At 36.1% G+C, this 22,428-nt stretch overlaps 1 protein-coding gene across 1 annotated transcript; it reads left to right on the top strand.

Moving 5' to 3' along the window:
• The first annotated feature begins 1,146 nt into the window (after positions 1 to 1,146).
• LOC115443382 (methenyltetrahydrofolate synthase domain-containing protein) lies at positions 1,147 to 22,286 on the top strand. The gene is given in 13 exon segments (XM_037439967.1): positions 1,147 to 1,350; positions 11,286 to 11,508; positions 17,146 to 17,254; positions 17,256 to 17,307; positions 17,530 to 17,616; positions 17,878 to 18,041; positions 18,504 to 18,619; positions 18,995 to 19,112; positions 19,349 to 19,519; positions 19,882 to 19,971; positions 20,071 to 20,121; positions 20,260 to 20,460; positions 20,779 to 22,286. Coding segments are annotated over 13 exon segments (1,431 nt in total). The 5' UTR covers positions 1,147 to 1,310; the 3' UTR covers positions 20,788 to 22,286.
• The last annotated feature ends 142 nt before the right edge of the window (positions 22,287 to 22,428 follow it).

Below are 22,428 nucleotides of genomic sequence, written 5' to 3' on the forward strand. Positions count from 1 at the left end.
GCGGGCCAAGGCTATGAATTACGAGTTTTAACAGTCTGCTCATCACGTACTTTGGGAGTGTAGTCTCTGGCATGATGAGCGCCACATCATGTTTGACAGTATGTAAATAATATTCCGAGGTTGTATACTACATGGACCTTGTAGAGACTAGACGGAATTTCCGGGCTTTCCGGTGTTATTGCCATGCCTGTTATTGTACTCAAATCTAACAGCTCATGTGATAGGACCCTTTCCTTTCATATTTATTCGTGGAGCTTTACAATTGACTTATCTAGTTGTAAACGTCCGTATAATTGAGGTTAAGATGCTTCCGCAGTTCATTATTTTTATCCCATTTTGCTATGGACCCATATTTCCAATTTCTCCCTATTTTTCTGTTTGAATAATTTTGTTACAGGATAAAGACAAATTAGTGTTACCTGAAACTCGCTGAGCTTCATCTCTCGGTATCAAAATGCGTGCCACTGCTGATCTTGGCTTACAGGAGTTGTAGTGTAATGGCGGGAAAGTTTCTATTAAAATAATCTAAAAGCATGACGATAATATTATTAATAAAGTGTCATATATCGAGATGCGATTATTTAACTACCTACTTACCTAACTACGACTAGATAATCGTAAAGAATTAGGTATTTTGTTGCCAAATAAGATTAATAAGAAGCCATAGTCCAAACATTTACCTGTTAAATAAGATATCTAAGAAACTGGCATCGTCACAACGTGTGGGAAATAAAATAGCAAGGTCGCTGAACCCTGTCGATTTGGAAAATCTTCTAAAGTTTCGCGCCATTTTTCACAGTTCGGATACACAATCTAAAATTAGAATACGTTTTGTTGTTTATTTTTGTAAATGAGAACAAGCTTATTTATTTTATAATGTTGGTACACATGAAAAAGAGATTAGCAAAATAGTCTAATAATTAGTCGATATATTTTATAAACTCCGTAAGTAATGCATCGTTTTTAAATAAACTAAAAGGTTGTGGAAATAGTATATTATAATAAAGCTTTGGATCTTACCCATTTCTATTACATATATAACAGTATTTGAAAGTTAAGTACAAAATAAAAAAAGACTATAATTTACAAACCATGAACAAAATGAAAGGAACCTTTTTATGAATACTTTCACAGCTCTACACCGTTTTTGTGCCGCTATGTTGGTGGCATTTGTTTTTTATTCGCGTTCTATTTTTGTGTGTGACGGTTCCGTCCGGCGAAAGAATCTATTTTCCAAGTAATTTTGATGATTTTCGTGTAGATCATCGAAATACGTTGAAGAAATCTCCTGATTGCGGTAAATAATCACAATGCAGAACGGAGACGGTACGCCGACGGCCGCGGATACCAGTAAGTTTCTTATTTGTTGTTCAAAATAATGGAATAACAATAGTTTATTTCACTCATTTATATTTATTTTCCGGTGAAAATTTTATTGTTACGCGTTAGAAAGCGTGTAAAAGAGTAATTTTACATCGATACACTCATTACACATGTTTTTTAAAGTACCCGCACATAAGTATAAATAATAGCTGTTTCTATATAGTATGGAAGTAATGAATATAATTTAGAGCTCATTGCGATATTAATTTCACTTAGTTACGATTGTTTCGTGCATCGTTTGAAACGATTTGGGTTGTTTCCTCGACTTGTAATTATTACTAGTGGGTATGTTAATTAGAGTGTGAAAAGTGACTCAGATATTCCAGCCTACCTCTGGTAAAAAATGCATTTGATTTATTAGGCAGCTAAATAGCACGGTATTTTAAACCTATCGTGATGAGCGGACGATAAAATTGTGAGAAAGTGCCACTGCATGCTGCAATAAAATATACTACCTACCTACTGTGTATAGATATTGTGTACTTAAATGCTAATCATGAGGTCATATATGATTTTCTATTTGCGTTGAATCATCGCCGCGAAGGTCTCTGAGGAATATGTTTGCTAGCATGATATATTTGATATTATCACAGTTAAGGTATGTAGCATCATGAAATGTTCTAGAACAATTGGCAAAATTCAAAACTACCCTCACAAGCTAATTAACAATCTCTTATATATTTGATTATATTTTATTTATCTTTCTTAAATAGTAACTAAGTTTATAAAAAAGAAACCTGTTATCTTTAACTTCATTTACTGTGATATTACAATAAATTTGCAATTATTAATTTTGATTAATTTTATATTTACATATACATTTCAAGATATGATTAAAAAAAATAATGAATTTATTATCTATATTTTATTTTTAACATAGAACATTCAGTGCAATATTTATACAACCAACACCTGTTGCATTTGAAAACAGTAACCAAGGATTTAAAAACTTATGTATTAGCCAATAATGTTGAACATTACATTCTTACATACACACAAATTGCATTGTTCAAAAAATATTTCATTGCAACACCAGTTTTTTTAATTACTTGCTCTAAACAAACAAAAATAAACAAAATATTATTGGCACCATAAAAAAAGTGAAAAAGTATAGAATGTGTGAATTCCACTGTTAATAAAGTGGGTGGATTAAAAGACAGGTCATGGTTGATGTATTTGCCTTTTGTCTGCTACCCACGCTATAATTCACACTTTTAAATCATTCAATTTTATTAGTTTAGTTATTTATTCATGTTATAAAGATTTAAATACTGGATCTATTTGACTTAATGCTGGGCCTGAATGTCATGAGATTCTATAAACAATATAGAAAATAATTATAAAAAATAGTTCACATATTTATTACAGTAAATCAAATTATGTTGTCTCAGCAACTATAGTTATATAATGTAATGTTATTTGTTTATTTCTATAAACAGCAATAAAATTTATGACATAAGCCAAATGACTAATGTCTACCTATATTGTCTTGATATTCTAGAATTACTTTATGCAATAATTTTAAATACACTCTGTACAAGTTCCCCGGCAACATTAAAATATTTTCTTGTGAACAACTCCACCTTAATCAGAATGAAATTATAGACAATAATATTTTTAACATTAAGCGTAAATGTTTGTATGATATTTTGAAATTGATTTAATGATGTAATTAAAATAAAATATAAAATAATTTAAGTCAATTAAAAAAAAAAAGTTTTAATGTGTCAAAAAATGTTAATCATAATTAGGTTCAAAATTCGGTAATTATTCTTCTTCTAAATGTTTTTAACACACCCCAGGGTGGAGTTCGCGTTATTTTGCACACATGTTGCAAAAAAAATGCTTGCTTTTTCCGGCCGGCCGCGTTTGACGTCACTACGTGACTCCCTGAGGGATAATGTTATGTTCTATACCATGATGTATGGCTACAAGTAAAATGGCTAAAAACGTTCACTACATAGTTACATAGAAACTATTGAAGTAATATATCGTCGTTGCGCGTGCAATACCGCGGAAGAGCAGTTTGTAAAAACCGCGTATCTACATTTTTAGAATTTTACAGGACGAAGAAAAAACTTAATAACTCGGTAATTTGTAATTATAATAAGGACTCATCGTTGTAGCAACTTCTTTGTTACTTATTTTATAGATATTTAACGTAAATCTACTAAGAACTTGTTTAGATTTCGTGTAAAGTCACTTACGCGGTTTTGTACCAACAAATTACATCAAAAATACTATACTTTTAGCAGATACGCGGGCTTGCAGTGAAATCTATATAATCTATATAATATATATAAAAGAAAGTGGTGTTACACTATTTATAATTCAAGAACGGATGAACCGATTTGGCTGAAAATTGGTGGAGAGGTAGCTTAGAACCAGGAGACGGACATAGGATACTTTTTATCCGGAACGGGACGTGACATAAGACGTGGTATAAGAAAGCAAAATTTGGTATGGAGATAGTATAAGACCCTGGGAAGGTTACAGGCTACTATCCCGGGAAAATATATAGTGGGACTTTTATCCCGGAAAACTCCTTCACGCGGGCGAAGCCGCGAGCAAAAGCTAGAACATTATAATATTATTATTATTGAATTAAATTTTTTATGACAAAATATTGTAGAACAAAAAACATACAAAATAAAACATCGTTTTAGAAAAAAAGGAAAAACTCTTACTCGAGATATCAACTTAATTTTTTTTGTATAATTTTCGTAATTTATATATTTTTAACCAAATTTAGACTTGTTAAATCACAAAATCCTTGAATTTCTCTAATAATGATAAAACAATTACGTGTACTTAATTAAGAATAATAAACTGAACACTCTTTAATCTTCCAAAAATCACAGCATTTCAAACTTTGTTAGGTTCTTGGAAAAATACAAAATAAATAATAATATAATTTAAAGTTTTGACACTTAAATATGGCAATCATTACCAGATACTTTTATATTCTTATTGTCTTAAACATAGCAGTATTTATATTATATCAACAATAAAAAATAGCGTTTATTAGCTCTTAAATTCCCATTGAAACGATTAATAATTACAACATTTAAGATCTCGGTTATTAGGAACATTATTTATAAGGTAAATTATCATAAAAACTATGACAGTCTTTGGGAATGACACTCTAGCTGCTGTAGGTGATCATACTTTGTTTTAGACATTGGTATTCTGGAGTCATATAGTGAACCGACGCTGTTAATGAAAGAGTTAGGTGATATGTTTCTTGGTCTCCTGGGTCAAGGAACAAAATTGTCTGCAAAGTGCAGTTTAAAATTGATTCTCCCACTTAGATTTTACCTTAGGGCCCTTACGTCCATGACGACATGATCACCCACCCCACGACCCGGTCTTATCACTACATACTTAGTATAAAACAAAGTCGCTTTTTCTGTCCCTATGTCCCTTTGTATGCTTAAATCTTTAAAACTATGCAACGGATTTTGATGCGGTTTTTTTTTAATAGATAGAGTGATTCAAAAGGAAGGTTTATATGTATAATAACATCCATTAAATAGTGGAGAAATACTGTTATTTTGTTATGTTATACCCGTGCGAAGCCAGAGCGGGCCGCTATGTTGTTATATACAACGTTCACAGTTTTTCTGTAGTGTATTTAGTATCAGCATTGCACCCGTGCGAAGCCGGGGCGGGTTGCTAGTTGACTCATAAATGAGGTGATCTTTATGAGCAAAGTTTTTGGTAAATCCATGGTCAGGAGTAATAACCTGGTAAGGACTCGGCACTTTTCTAGCCTCTTTCGTGATTGTTGCGTATTGTGAGGGTAGAAATATTTTTCGATTTTTCAATTTCAATTCACCGAGGGCACCGAATCGACTTCCATCTGCGTGTGGCCCTTTTGCAAGTATGATATTTTTGAGTTATGACTATGTTTTTGGTCATAGCTAAACGCAACAACGCATTCGACAGAATATTATTCCTATTTTGATCTGTGCAGCCATCTGTGAATATTAATATATTCTTGGGATAATTTTCCAGTATCGTTTATTTTAGTTGTATAATCTACAAGAAATGATGCGTATATTTATTTGGGAGCACGCCCTAATCGTGTTTAAACTTGTTCGCCCATTCCGTAAAACCGCGGACTTGCCGCTAACTTCAAACACAAGTGCTGTTCCGCGGTATTGTTTTGATTGAAATATGAGGTGTCTTATTGATTAATTCAAATTGTGTGAGAAGTAGAATAAGCAAATCGGCGGTAAGGATCTGTAGCCGCGAAATTTCAATTTTGGACTTTTTGCTGTTACGCGGTATTTACAAACTGCTCTTCCGCGGTATTGCACGCGCAACGACGATATACATATTATAAAACAAAGTCCCCAAAAGCTGTCTGTCTGTATGTGATCGATTATCTGAAAATCTACCGAACGGATTTTTATGAAATTTGGTATGGATATAGTTTAAGACCCTGGGAAGGTTAAAAACTATCACGGGAAAATACATTGCAAGACCTTTATCCCGGAAAACTCCTACACGTGGGCGAAAACGAGAGCAAAAGCTAGTGTGATGACAAAATATAGTTATTAATTGTGCATGATAATCATAGAATTTGAATTAAAAAAAAAAAAACAATCAAATACTCTACAATTGCTAAAATATTTCACTGCTCCCCGCGGCAATTCTTATGCGCTTGGTCTCCAGTCTCCACACCAAATGCAAGCCCATGCATGGGGCCATATTTGCCGCGACCCTAGGCAAACAGTTCAGTGTGTATACCTCATGGTTGCTAAATACACATTGAGGCCTATAAGGACTCGTTAACATTTTCCCTCCCTCTCCCTTCCAACCATCCTAAGAAAGCTTCTCATTCCTTTTCTCCTCCTTCCCTCTATCCCCTCCCTTCTTCCTCCCGGGCCCTATGACCGGATAGTCGTGGGTCGCCAGCGTACCGTCCGCTGGCATCCTCGGTGATAACGGTAGGGCCCACCAAATCCTCACAGGGACTGCCGTGATTGCTAAGCAGTGTGCCCACGGTGACAAGGCAGAACTCAAAAAAAAAAAAAATTTTCTCTAGTGATTGTTATATTTTAGGGTTAATACGTATTAAAAAAACAATATAATTAAGGTCACGTCAAGTTTTAAATAACATCAAGTAAATGGTTTTAGTCTAACCAATATTCTTAAATGTTAGATCGTTCATAATTATCGGCAGGTTACTAAACCTAGACGTAGATTTGAAAGAAACATAAAATATTTACTACATATAGGTAATTTAGTTTAGTACATATTACGTATTTTATTATCAATGAATTATAAATATTTATTCGGATACAAGTTTCGTACCATAAACTGTTGAAATAATGTAGAAATGTGACTTACCTTTATAATATATTTTTATGCATTATAATTTTTTTTAAAGTATACAACAGACTTTAGAATACGTACGGTTAAAGAAACCCTAAGAGCCTTTGCACACAAGAATTTCGATATATTATTTCCGTACACAATAATAAAAATATGAACAAGTTATTGTTACATTGAATAGTGCGATTTGAACGCGACCTCGCAGTTGTGCAAACCTTTTCGTAGTACTTACGAGTCAAGATTTTTTTTTTTAATTTACGTTAATCTTAGAGGCATAACTAAGTCACTATGCATAAAATATCGCCTACGACCGTGTTGATGCCGCCACTATAAGCTTCTGATTTACTAAACGCAATTGCCGCTGGCCCAATAAATCACCTCGTAATTTCCCATTCCTCTCCGTTAAATGTCGGAAATGCACCCACAAATCCTCTGGTTGTTGATATATTGATAATCATAGAAGCACTAGAAAAAACCAATCACTGTTTCTACTTTTGCCTACCTTCTTAAAAATCATCATTCGATCATCAATTGGGGGCAAATTACATTCAATATTTCTCCGGATCACCTTGTCTTTTACCTGTCTCACGGTCTTACGATTAAATAAGAGAATATGCGGATAATAAATGTATTTCAAGGCTGCTTCTCATATTGCAGGATGTAATTCGACTCTGGTGCATAATGCTGGCTGAAGACGTTGCCTATTTTACGTCTACAAGTGTCTATAGTTACCAACACGTAGTACTAAAAATATTATTACTCAGGATTTTTAGTAACTAAAATCAAGTGTCGAGAAAACAAGTTCTCTAAAATGAGCATTGTTGAAAGTCTAATCCGTCTAGCATACAGCATTGCACGAGCATGAGTCATGAATTGTCACTTTTAAAAGTAAGACTGAGTTTTTTCCAGCGCAGCAACTTTAGATTGGACAAAAACGCGTATCTTGCGCACGTAATACTCCTTGGCCATGAAAATCAAATCTCCTATAAGTGATCTTATAATCTTCAAAGTGGTAGAGCCGTTCTGTAGTCATATTTGTCTACAGCATGAATGGGTTCGCTTGACCAGGGTTGTACCATTATCTCACAGAAAACGAAAGTGTAATTGGAAATCTCTTCCGGAGGTTGAAACCCCCCCTTTTTTTTCTAATCCCTATTCTCGACTTGAAGTAGGCTAGCGTCCATAATTCTTCGCGTATTGTGGGTATTTAAGAGCGGTGCATAACCAAGATGCACTTGCTTTGATGTCGGCCTATCGTATAATAAAAATGTAAAACAAATCACAACGTAGCGAACTTAACTGCAAGCAATAGAATAAGGTTCATATCTCACTGCTTAAAACACAATAAATTCCTCTTAGAAGGAATCTGTTACTAATCTAGTGTTGTACGGAATTTCAGCCCCTTTTGTTCGAGGAGCATGAAAGTGCGCTATTATCGCATTGTAGTGAATTCGCGCACAGCAAAGGTGATATGCGCATTGTGCTTGGTACATTGTAACCGTATACTTGTGTAGTGTGTACTTATATACGTTTGTTTATAGTTGACGGATTGCCACGCTTGTTGCTGATTTGAGTTATATTGCAGAGATAATGTCTTGAATAATCAGTTTCTGGTTTGTCGATAATTGTTTACATTTCAATATCATTGGTAGTGCTATGAATAAATTTAATTATTTTAGTATTGCTTCTTAGATTTGTAACTCGAAAATCAGTTTCTTGGTTCGTGGCACAGATATATACGAATTAGCAGAACGTTGATCACAAAATAATTTAATATCATATATATTTTTTTATAAATATATTTTGATCACTGCTTCCGCGTATTAATGTTTGGTGAGACGGCATGCAATAGGGGGTGATAGTTAGCGCTACTAGATTTCTAAGCATATGGATTCAACAAGATTTCTAAAATGTCCTTTTTTTTCTTATTCCTCGCAAAAAACAGACGAATTGTCAAGAACCATTTATTCTTCAATAATTCTTACGCCAAGACTATAAAGATTTCCTCGGCTATATTTTTAAAGCCTATGCAAACAGGAACGGAATGGCAGAGATTTTTGCCACCAGTCATCGCACACTAGCGCTTAGATACTGTAGCATTCCAGCGGCCTACCAAGACATCCCACGACGTATTGCGTCACGTTGGAGTATGCCTCGGTAGCCCCTGCAGCCTGATACGTATTTCAGTGATAAGTTTGAACGAGTGTTGTCTTAAAAGTTTCAAAATGCTAGGTTAGGATTTGGTGCTATTATCGATAATTGCATACAAAGATTGACATACTAATAAAGTGTTAAAAGAAGATTTGCAAATTCGCTTGTACCGCGTCACGTCACAGCATCTTTCGGCGTGCCGATGCGTACCGTAGTGCGATGTAGCATCCCGCTGCGAGATGCGCTCACCAAAGCCTTGTCAAAAAATCTTTTTCGATGCCACGGAACCAATTTAAATTATTGGAACTTATGCCGTATTCTTACTAGATAAGTCTGAATAACCTTTGGTAAAAATTTAAATCCTCTGCCATTCCATCTATGTGCGTAGGCCTTTATTTATTTTACTATGACTTCATTTCAACTTTATTTGCTTGAATAAGAATAACCAAAACCGGAATGGAAAAAATAGTCGTACTACCTGTTACTCGTCTGCGACATGTCTATAATGCTCATGATGCAACGTCGATGAGTAAGCGATTCTAATGTGTCTGAACTGAATGCAACGAGCTCAATTGGACGAAATTGGATAATGTAGCGTTCGGTTATGCATTTGACTGAACTATTTTGGTTTCTATGACCTTCGGTTCGATATAATACGTAATCTATATTTTAATCATGGATATAGCCTGTGGGTAAAATTACATTATAATTTTAACTGTTTCTAACCAAACATTTTCAAAAACTTTTGTAGTATTAATTGGTAGATTAATATAATGTGTATAATTTTAGTAATATACCAAAATTTTTAACGTCGGAATCGATTGTTCTATGTATAAAAAGCTTACAATGACACCAACGTCATCTTCATTCATCTAACATCATTGATGTGCTTTTATCATTACATAATCCGTTTTTGGCAGTTTAGACAAAGGGGGTGTCAGGACAGTCGCCCGCGACGGCAGGTCCCATGGCGGGCGTCATGGGTCTAAGGGGGCGCCACTGATTCTGACTAGAATGTCATCATCGACCTTATGCTGTTGGCTACAAAGATACAGTTGACTATGCCTCGGTGACTTAGTTATTGTACTACATGGTACGAGTATAACCACCGCGCTGAGGTCCAGGGTTCGAAACTCGGATCGAGGCAAAAATAAATGTGACTGGGTTTTTCCATTTTAAAAAAAATACTCAGTCGCAGCTCGGAATCAAAAAGTTGGCTGTGTGATACCCCCATGCCTCGGAAAGCACGTCAAGCCGTTGGTCATGCGCCTGATCGCTCTTTGGTCTTGTCGGATTGCCGTCTCACCGGACTGTGAAAGTGAAGGAACAGAGAGTGCATCAGTGTATTACGCACAGACTTTTGCCAAAATTCGGTTAGGAAGGAATCACGTTGGGTCCTAAAAAGTGACCAGCAAAAGCCTGTTTACTATATTAAACTACATATAAATCCGAGCCACAACTACCAAATACATTTTATTTCAGGTCGATCTGTGTATTACACATTGTATTTTTTTCTATTGAGCTACTATTCACAAAAATCAGCGATGTGTATCATTGCAATCTTCAAGAATAATTACATTTCGACAGTCGTAAAATTCGATTTTTTATCATATTCATTAAAGGCATTGTAAAATATTTGACATTATACTGCGTTTCTATTGTTATCGTTAACTAAATGACGGAAATAGAAAGTCGGGAATCTTGTTTTTAAATAAATAAGTATAAAAAATATTGAAATATCGGATCGCTTGGTCAGCCCAGTTTGTTAGTATTTAGTTTCTAGAGAGTGCGCCCATCTTGACATGCATTAGTTCTGGTAGCATATTTTGTGTATTCGCCAGACGATTTGGCGAGTGTTTTCGAGGCTATAGCTCTAATAAATTAATATAAATGAGCTCGCAATAAGTGCTTTACGGTAATCGATGGACATGTTTATCTATTTCATAGTATCGTTTATTAGGATTTTATTATCTTTTATTGGCAATAGTTGTTAAAATCGCTAGCCATTAAATCTTCAAACAAATTTTACGAAATTTACCCGTATTATACAGATTCAAATGCTGTTATTATCTACCGCCGTCCACTGTCATGTTTTAATCATTGCTTCGCGTACGCGTTTTAAATGTTAAAATATGTGTTTATATTCTTTGTATGGTTTTATATTTAAATTTGTGAGATCTTCATACATTATCCATTGATCAACTCCTTTTCTGTTGTCTTTAGAATTACACCTAAGTACAGTTATACTGGAGAGAGATTTGATAGAATATTGTTTACTTGAACCTGTGCAAAAACAATGAAAGAGAGCACATTATAACACTTCATCTTTTATGTTTTTTTTTTATTTCACTTCCTATAATTTGTAAGCAATATACGCAAATACCAAAACAATAAGCATTAATTTGCAGCCAAAAAGACACTGCCCGAGGAGGTGACGAAACAGTCGTACCGGCTGCAAGTATGGCGCCACTTGGAGACGAGCGGGCTGGCTATGTTCCCGCGCCCCGTTTACAACCGCATCCCGAACTTCAAGGGCGCGGCGGAGGCGGCGGCGAAGTTGGCCGAACTGGACGTGTTCAAGAACGCCACCACGGTTAAAGTGAATCCGGACAAACCGCAGGAGCCTGTGCGGTCAGTATGACTTACTAAATCGTTTATTGTAGGATAAATAGGGATATTTAATTCTTATACGTTTTCAAGAGCGTGTCTCCATAGACGTAGAGAATAGACTTAGACCTTTCTGGATATCAGTTCAATGAATATGGAGCTGTAAAATGTGAAGCAAACGTGACAAAGAATAGATTTACAGATTTTATTTTTACTACATAAATTCTTATAAAATTAGTCCCATGACTTGCCTGCAGTTTTGACTTGTCGAAATGTTAAAATTGTTTCCTTATTTCGAGAGGAAATTATTCTAAGAACTAAGAAGTTATTGAACTTATATTATGCACTGCACTGTAACGAATGTTATTTTTCATTGTGTTATGTTTCAGTCAGTACTTTTAAGATTAAACCTATTTAGCACGGTTATAATGAAAATTATTATTTTTGTGGTTTTTCCGATATAGTAATTCATATCCCTATATTTGATCCCTATAATTGCCTTTAATGTGTAGAGTTTTGTGGGTATGTACTGGATATATTTGGTACCTAGTTCGATAGCAGCCATAATGCACATGGAAAAAAATACCATACTGGTCAGTTTGAGAAGTCGCGTTCCCTTATCAGCTGCTGTACAATTTGACTTAATACAACAGTGCCGTCAAGAAGGGTTACAATAACGACACTAATCAAATCAAATGGCCACTATCTGCCGTTCAATAATTGATCTTAATCGCTTATTTCGATCCATCGCGAGAGTGGACTAATCGAAACAAAAGATTTTTTGAATTGCTTACAAGTAACGTATTTTGATTGGTTTATTTTTGGGATTGGAGAAGATTAAGAATGGGATTGTATATTTAAAACGGACGTGTTTCGTGAAATCAGCTGAGACCATGAATTTTGCCTGATATGGCGATAGACTTCTATCACATAATGGGACGGAACACACAACCGAAAAGTGCCCCGGTTGTACTGCCTACCCATTTGAGAATAAATGTGTGATAAAAAAAAAACTAATATAATCTAAAAAAGAACTATCAGGGGAACGTTTTGTCGCACTCATTCGTCGCGAGATGCGACGGTACCCGATGGGCTCACCCACCGGCGCATACGTGACACTGTCCAGAGCGCGTAAACTATGAACTATTTTTGGACAGTCTTGTGCGCCGTTCAACGCCGCTTTGATATTTTTTTAACTTCCAATTTATAAGCAGTATGTAATTCGCTTTTTCTAGAAGAAAGTGTAGGTCATTGACCAGTTACAATGCCAATGAAACAGTCTTAAAAGTTATTTAAAATTGGTATTAATATACGAAAAAGCAAATTAAATTGTTAGTAAGAGCTAAGGGAATTCTACATTATTTAATTGAACTCAGCAGGCATTATACGGGTTTTATATCTATGTAATGTTATTGTGTAGTACACACTAAAACCTTTGAAGTATTTAGAAATCGTGAAGAAAATAGCGAAAAAAACATAAATTAGTTTTGAAGTACTAAGCCAAGACACGCGGCTCACGTTTTTGTTTTATAATTAGATATTTTTACAATATCCATTCAATTTATGCATAGAACATATTAGTAATTTTTGGTATAAAATGATTTATTTATGTATCCTCCAATATAAGATTTTGCAAAACTATAATATTATCTTAACTACTTGAATCTATTGACTTCAGGGCCCTTATTCTGTATGATAGTGTAAACGCGTAACGCGGCCGTGTCATGTTATCTTCGAGAAATGTGCGTGGAATGGTATTCTGTAAGCCAAATTTCTATAGTCCTAAACATGATGCGTTGTGTTACGTGCTTGTTACACACTGTCAAAATAACGTGCGGGATAGAGAATAAGGCCCCAGTTTTGTGTTCCCTGGCATGTTGTCAGCCCGTAGTCTTATTGTTTTAACTGACGCAACTTTGACTTACAAAGAATAGGATTCTTTCACTTAACTAGCTGGTAGTGATTACATTTTGACAGTCGTAAAATCCGTTCATTACCATATTCATTGAAGGCATTGTAGAAATATTTGACATTATACCGCGTTTCTATTGTTATCGTTAACTAAATGACGGAAATAGAAAGTCTGGGCATTTTGTTTTTAAATAAATAAGTATAAACAGATTGAAATATCGGATCGCTTGCCATATAGCTATTTAGTCTATGGTCGGTAGAAACCATAACTTTGTTTCCACCAGAAAGCGACACTGATAAATTTAATTTAAAGGGTATTGTAGCCCGTGATATTAGTGAAAATAATTTGAAATACTTCATGAAATCATTACATTACTACACACAATTTAAAAAAGTGTTCTAGAACATTATATTGTTTAAATATATTTTCGGTATTCTTTTCATAACTCTACTCTTTAAATCGTTTAGAAACTACAATGCCCACTCCAACACAGCCGAAGTGAAAAGTGCTGTTATTTTATATCGTATCGCTGAATTCCCTAGTATTGTACTGAAACTGGCGGCGTGTGTGAAACGCGCTATGATTACACCGATGTTATGCAAGCCATGACCGATATCTTGCAACGCATTCCATATTGAGTTGTTTTATAACTTCATGCCGTTTCTACGTTATATAAATTAACAATCAAAGGTGCATATGATAATGTTGCGGAATCGTCTCGTCGCCCACGTTGCGCTCGCTTGTATTTGACGATATGTCTGCAATCTGTGTTTTATATGGTCATAATGCCATTATTAGTTTGGATGATTTGTATTCGAATTATGACATTTGTGAACGGTCGAAATCGAAATGATCAGATGTTCTGATCAATCTGAGACTGAACCAATTGAAATCCACGTAAAATAAACTGTACAGAGTGGTACATTTCATTTTAATTGCCCTTAAATCTCAACGTATTGAGGATGAGATAAAAGTATCATTTCCAGTGAAACCAATAAAATGCGCATGCGCATCTTTACTTTACAGCACGTTTGACAACTTTCTTCATACTATCCTTTAAGAATTCGGATTCGCGCGTACTAAAAAAAAAACAAACCATAAATATTTATGGTATATTGAAGTGCCCTTTACCTAAAAAAACCTCAGCGAATTACCGAAAATAACATCACTTGTTCATGTAAGTAATCTAAAACCGAAGTACGCATCCTGCTATATTAAGAGTCGACCTATTTGTTCACGTCTTTACAGTGTTCGGCCCTCGTGAATACCTGCATGCTTCAACGATTTTTCTACAATATCGCTTAATCACAAGGTTGTGTTTGAAGGAAAAATGTACACGCAATGTATTAGACCCGAATCTTCGAATTGTAACGAACATTGCGATGTTGAAATGAAATGAAATCATTTATTTGAACCTGTAAAATGTATATTTATATAACGTCAATAATAACTATAACACCAGTACGGACAGTAGTCCACTTAAAAAAAACTGGCAAGAAACTGGTGTTTCTCTTTATATAATCAGTTTAGGGTATGAACTACTGTTATGTTTGGTTATAATTTGATAGAGTAGCTACTACATAGTATAAAACAAAGTCGCTTTCTCTGTCCCTATGTGTGCTTAAATCTTTAAAACTACGCAACGGATTTTGATGCGGTTTTTTTTAATAGAGTTTAATAGAGTGATTCAAGAGGAAGGTTTATATGTATAACTAGCTTTTGCCCGCGGCTACGCCCGCGTTATAAAGTTTTTCAGGCTAAAGTTTTCCGTTATAAAAGTAGTAGTTTCCCGGGAGCCTATGTTCTTCCCAGGGTCTCAAACTGTCTCCATACCAAATTTCATCTTAATACGTTGGGTAGTTTTTGAGTTTAACACGTTCAGGCAGACAAATTCAGCGGGGGACTTTGTTTTATAATAATTTGTTTTTTAACTTTTTAAGAGGAACAATCCCGTCATACATCATTGTTGCATAACTTTAACCGTTTACACAGCGCACGCAACGGAAGCTCTCAAAACTAATAAATTGTCCCCGTTTTTGCAACAAGTTTCATTACTGCTCCGCTCCTATTGGTCATAGCGTGATGATATACAGCCTATAGCACTCCAAAAATAAAGGGCTATCCAACACAAAACGAATTTTTCATTTCAAACTGGTAGTTCCTGAGTTTAGCCATTACTGCTCCGCTCCTATTGGTCATAGCGTGATAATATTTAACTTAGAGCACTCTACAAACAAAGGGCTATCCAACGCAAAAATAATTTTTCAGTTTGGACCGGTAGTTCCTGAGATTAGCCATTACTGCTCCGCTTCTATTGGGTATGGCGTGATGATATATAGCCTATACCACTCCGCGAACAAAGGGCTATCCAACGCAAAAATATTTTTTCAGTTTGGCCCGGTAGTTCCTGAGATTAGCCATTACTGCTCCGCTCCTATTGGGTATAGCGTGATGATATATAGCCTATAGCACTCCACGAACAAAGGGCTATCCAACGCAAAAAGAATTTTTCAGTTTGGACTGGTAGTTCCTGAGATTAGCGCGTTCAAACAAACAAACAAACTCTTCAGCTTTATATAATAGTATAGATAATAACATCCATTAAATAGTGAAGAAATACTGTTTTTTTTTTTATGTTATACCCGTGCGAAGCCGGGGCGGGTCGCTAGTTTGGTTTACAATTTGATAGGGATAAAACTGTTTATAATAATAACAGTTGGCTAGTTTAGAGGATAAAAAAGATGTCTCATTTTGCCTACATAGAATATGAACGATTTTTCAATAAGAAATTGCAAATATAGACAAATATTGACAATAAGGCATATATTGCGCATCATCATCAATCAGCCCGTTGCAGTCCACTGCTGGACATAAGCCTTATTATTGCAAAGATGTAATATTGCGCATGTCCCTGATTAAATCGAAACGTAAATTGACAAACCAAAATAAATTGGCTTCCAATTTAATGTTCCGATAACATCAACAGGATGCGAATGTTTTAGTTGTTTTTTTAATCCCGCAACCGATTACTGTGATTATTTAAAAATGCTCACGAACATGTAGAGACGGTATCGAAGTAATGCACTTTGTATGCCATTTGACCCCGCTTGTTAATCAGCGATAACTCTTAGCCTGTCAACGCGCTACTTAATTATAAATTATAATATTTTTATGTGACATAATTAACGTGGCACGGAACAGAGCTTTAAGATAAAAATACACAATAAACATGCGTGTTTCTCATGTGGCAAACAGGGAAGAAATTTTTTGTACTGGCGAATTAAAACCAAGAAGCAAGTGTCGCCCCAAAGCAGGTTTCTAATCATCCTGGTTAGGCTATGCAAATCTACATGAACGTCGTCTCTGTATTATCGTTATCGCTGTTTTTAAATGATAAATATGTTCCTGTCCATTGAGGGAAGGAAAAATACCTCTTTGACCAAAATATTATAATGAGATGACAAGGGAAATGTATTTTTTATGCGAATAACTTATTGTAAACAGTTACCTTAAGGAAGTAAAGCGTGTGATTTCATTTAGTAACTCGATGTCAAAATGGTGCCGTGTAGTATAATATTAAATCAATGTAAAAATGTTATAAGAGCGGAAATATTTGCCGTATGTATTCGCTGAATCTTTCTTTAGTAACTGTAATCATAATATATATAAAAAAACTGATTTTGTTTGAGGTAAATCTTCTTCTAAAACTTCCTATACAACTTAATGATAAATATGTTTTTTTCCAACAGCGTAATATGCTTAGAGCAACAGAAAACCCTGTACGTTCCTGTGCCACGTCTACAGAACGGGTTCCTGAACCGCCTGGAGCTGCCCGAGGGAGAGACAGGCCCCGCCGCTCATCAGGAAGGCAGTCTCGCGCAACGGAATGGAGACTTATGGCAAACCTATTGGTGAGTTTTGCTATTGGATTGATTAAAATCTGATAACATATTTTTTTATCACATGTTCAGTTTAGAATGAAGCTTCTCCCTTCCTAGTTTAGTGTTAAAAGTTATCATCCATTTGTCTTAGCTGCCTGGAAACTATTATATTCGTTAATTATAATCGATTATGTCAGTAATTTCTTCAGAACCCCATATCTTCAAGAATACTAATATAATATTTTGTTTTAGGCATAGAAGATTCCGTTACACTTGACTTGGTCGTGATGGGCTCTGTGGCTGTCTCCAAGGAGGGATATCGCATTGGCAAAGGCAGAGGTATGATTATCATCTCTGTTAAATCATGTCATTTTCGTTTATGATCCATTGTAATAGGTTTTATTATGATTTTTGAGTTTCTGGTTCTGGGATCTGCCTGTGTATAACCGGTTTCAGATAGGTCAGTCGACATTATCTGGAGCCCACCTCGCTTACCATCAGGTGCAGTAGGTTCACCTTAACCGTGCCTGTACAAAACGGCTTTTCCATCTCAATAATTTGTTTCATTCAATGCGTTACGGATATGATGTACTGTTGCAGGTTACGGCGACCTGGAGTTCGGTCTGATGATGCACATGAAGGCGATCAAGCCGGACACGATAGTCGCTACCACTGTGCACGACTGCCAAGTGTTCGACACACTGCCCGCCGAGCTGTTCGGCCCACACGACGTTCCCATAGATATTATCATCACACCGACACAGGTATTCATTATTTCCACGGACTATCCTCGGCGGATACTATTGCGGAATCATTTATTTGCATATAATATGATATCGAAAGGTGTTCAATGGTGTTGGTGACTTACCACTAAGGGGTCGTTCAAGTATTACGTAACGCAATTTGGGGGAAGGGGGTCAAAAATCTTCAAAAATTGCATTACGTAATACTTGAATGGCCCCTAATTGAAAGTTCTGTTTGAAAGATTACCTTATACTACAAAAAGATAAAGCCCTCAGAGCTATAAGAGTTCTTCGAATAAAGAAACCCGATTGGCTCTTATACCGACACTTGAGACGTACCAACCATATACGTTTAAACTTACGTGCAAGTTCGTTCGTCTTTCATTGTGGAAACAAATCCCGTTTCTAAATTCCATTCTTTCTTTTGTCATTAAAACTTTTTTTTTGTTTCGATTGTATCTATGCATAATTATCTATTATTAGGTGATCGAGACACAGCGCATGAGCCAGCGGCCTGTTGGTATCCTGTGGCACTTGCTGTCCAACCGACGAGTGCAACTGATGCCCGTGCTAGGACAGCTGCGCGAGATCGAAATGCTGTAAGCAAAAACTTTACATAGATAATTATATAATATATATTATCAAATTTGGCAAGTTGATTTGTCGGTAACTTGTGTTAATATTATAAATCACCATTTCGTTAAAAGTTTAGGCTATGCTGCCTTAATTTTCATTTTTAAATATTGGTATGAAAGTAATTTCACTGTCATTCATATTTCTAATCTATAATTATTGTAATAACGTTTGGGCTTAGTCCGCGTGTTGGTTAAAACTTACTTATTTTGTCATAACGTAGCTAGCTATGTAACATTTTCTAAAAGCAAAGAAGGTATAACAACTACTCTATTTCCCAATACGAACGTGTTGATGTAAGATAGTAGTGTGTGTAAATTGAAAAATGGTGTGTTGTGTAGCGCGGGCCGCGCGTGCACGCTGCAGGAGCTGGACACGGACGTGGACGAGCGCGCCGCCACGCGCACTCGCCGGCTGCGCAGGCGCACGCGCTCGCACAAAAGCCACAGCGAGGGAGAGGTGACTAAAGTTTTATAAATTATTATTTTTTATTACGTAACGGGTTAGAATCACCATTGGTAAGGAGAAAGGTTCCTGGTGATCTCTACTGGCAATAATCAATATCAGAAAAATTATGAGTGCGTCGCGGTCATAAAAAAAGTAGGTATTGGAGAAGGAAAGAACAATATGTAACGTCCGTATATTAATAACGAATCATACATGTTACTTGTATTAATTATTTGTTATATTCCCAGGGCAACACAACTGAAGGCGAGGAGGGCAAGACCCCAGGCAAACCGCGGCGGTCGGCTCGCCGCCGCAACAGCAACAAGAGCGCCGGCAAGGAGCCCAAGGAGGGCAAGGAGGGGGAAACCAAACCGCGCCGCCCCCGCCGACAGCGGCCCGTCATCGACTTTTCGGTTAAGGTGAGTTTTTAACCGACTTCCACAGGGCAGGATTGCCTTGTGAATCTTTTACCCTGTGTTCTAATTTATATAAATATACCTTGATACTGCCAGTGTATTGTTTACATTTTCGGATATTCTGTACTATTGAAGTTATTGTGTTTAATAGCTTCGTGTTCAATATTTATTCAATATGTATCTGTTAGTTGGTTATTGATACATAATTTTACCAATTTAAGTGTTATGATCACACTTATGATGACTGTAGGATCTAAAATTCCTATGCCTTCTCTGCATGGGGATATAATTGATCGGATTTGAATCTTAGACGAACAATATCAAATGACATGTTTATGTCGCTAAAAATACTTTAATATTTTCAGATATCTAACATCAGTCCGAACACACGAGTACGAGACCTAAAGCAAGCTTTGTCCGAGCGCGGTGTTAAACCACAGATCATGGTGTGGAAGGTATGCTCATACGCACATAATAGATAACTAAAATAGTACGACTGAGATTATGCTAAAATACAATACTAAGCTTGTTTTTTAATTTTATTTATATTTCAGGGATTCCGCGGTTTCTGTTATTTACATTTCTTCAAGCCCAGCCCGCAGAAGGTGAGCAATTTCAGACATTTAATGGATCCAACTAACCCGATATAATTCTATATTTAAATAAAATGACATAATAAACTTGTGGCCTGATCAACATTCATCAAGTTTGGCTCCACTAATAGCTGAAATGCGATTTGTCAGGGTGAAGGCGACACGGGCGCCCCGGCGGCGGCCAGCATGGACAGCGTGCTGGCGGCGCTGGCGCAGATGTCGCTGGGCGGCAGCGGCGGCTCGGGCGGCACGGGCGGCAGCGCGCCCGACGGCGCCGCCGACGCGCCCGACAAGCCGCGCCTGCTGTGCGTCGAGCCCGCGCCGCCCCGCCAGCCGCAGCCCGCCGCTGAGGTACCAACACATTTACACTGACCAGATAATTAGAATCAGTGTTCTCTGAGACTCGCCGAGTTTGTGTACTTCCGAACCTGGCTCACAGGAGTTGTGAGCGCGGGAAAAAATTCTGAATAGAGTGAACACAGTCACGACTCATAAGCACAGTGGTGACTAACTTCAACCCGGTTATAAAGTTCAAATGCTTAGATTTATAGTGATTAAACTGAATATGCTTTGGTATTTGTCATTGATGTTTGAATGATAAGTATAAATCTTAAGTAAATTACGCATTATCATATAATTTATACGTGATATTGATCGTGTTGATTTCAGGTCCATTGACTCAAACACGCCGAGACGGTCGAAGCTAACCAACATTAAAACATTTTCATAACGAATGCATTATTTTACGAATCACGCATAACGTTGCTCGCTTGGTTGCACACGGACGGACGGGTCTCCTGTCGCATTCCGACACTTATTATTTAGCGTTAAGGTTGATTTTTCTTTGTGCCGGCCCGTGTTGGTTGTACGCGCGTTGCTTTAACCGCGGTTTTTATTCTTCACTAGGCTGAGGCCCGCACCTGTTCCAAATGGTTTTCCTTGCATTTTTAGTTATCTCTGTCTTAAATAAGTAGTAAAAATTTTATATTTTAATAGCAATATTGACAGGACTGCCACTATTTTACTGATTAATTTAGGGTTTCTAGAAATAAAATACGAATTAAATTCCACACAAGCTTTACTCAAAGGATCAGCATGTAGATAGCATTTCTGTTAGTCCGTGAGACGCAACGCGCAGTCGACCGAGGCGTGATCAATGTCGATTTTAGTTGTGAAGCCGTTATTTTAGTTTGTACGCGGGCCGGCGCTGCGAGAGTGAGCTATACACGAAAACAGGAATATATTTATGAATGTTTAGTTGTTCTCTAGTCTAAAGGTAGCATGTAATAAAGTATCTGATGTAACATACGATTCCTTGTTTTGACGCAGATACATTTATTAAGCATTCTTCCATATTATCGTAACGAGAAAGAAGCTATATTTTTTAGTATATAGTTATAGATTGAGATACTAATATTTTAAAAATATTTTTAAGGTGCTTGCAAGAACCAAGTCCCAAAATTTGTTTAGAAATTAGTTCCACGGATTTGATTAGACGTTAAGCGTATTATTTATTTTATAAATGCGAATTTTGGGGCTTCGTTTTTCTTCTTGTTGTATATTTGTGCCAACTTATGTGATTTCACAATTGGGATTGTCTTCGGTATGTTTTGGTTTTTGATTTTGCAAGCGTAGTCGGTGCGTCTGCGCCGACTTTACATATCGAATGATCGCAAGTTGGTATAAAAGTTTTGGACTACGTATGAATGTCAAAAGTTACTTTTTCAGTATTAGGTTATAAATAATTTAAGACTTGAAAAGTAATATGTAAATTGACATAATAAGAAATATTTAAATATGTCGTATTTTAGAGTGGTGTGTGTTCGCAGTCCGCATGGCACTCGTTTCTTTCTGCGTGGAATATAAAGATGTATTTTATATATAGAGAAATATTGTTATTGTTATATTTTTCTAAATTTTAGTTGTAACGGTCTATAAGGCTTGTCAGATGTAATATATCTGTTGTCGGTCGAGTTACTTGCACACGATACTGTTGTGCCTGCAATATTGTTATTTCTCTTGCAATTTTATGCACTAAATAAATATGTATTTATGTATACAACTTGTTAACACACGCTATTTGCTAGTTATTTTGTAATCTTTAACGTTGGGATAGCAAGCATGGATGAGCGTTTTTTGTTTTTTGTATTTTTTTTTAATAAATTTATTAAACACTTTTATTTCTTTTTATTTTTGCACCGCTTTATTCTTCTATATACCTTATTGTATCCTAAGAACAGTACAACTGAATACAATTAGTAATTGAAATTTGAAACTTAAACTTTGAAAAATGTTGTGATTGTAACGTACTTTTAACTT

This window comes from Manduca sexta, chromosome 18 (assembly GCF_014839805.1).
Source record: "Manduca sexta isolate Smith_Timp_Sample1 chromosome 18, JHU_Msex_v1.0, whole genome shotgun sequence".
NCBI classification, from domain to species: domain Eukaryota; kingdom Metazoa; phylum Arthropoda; class Insecta; order Lepidoptera; family Sphingidae; genus Manduca; species Manduca sexta.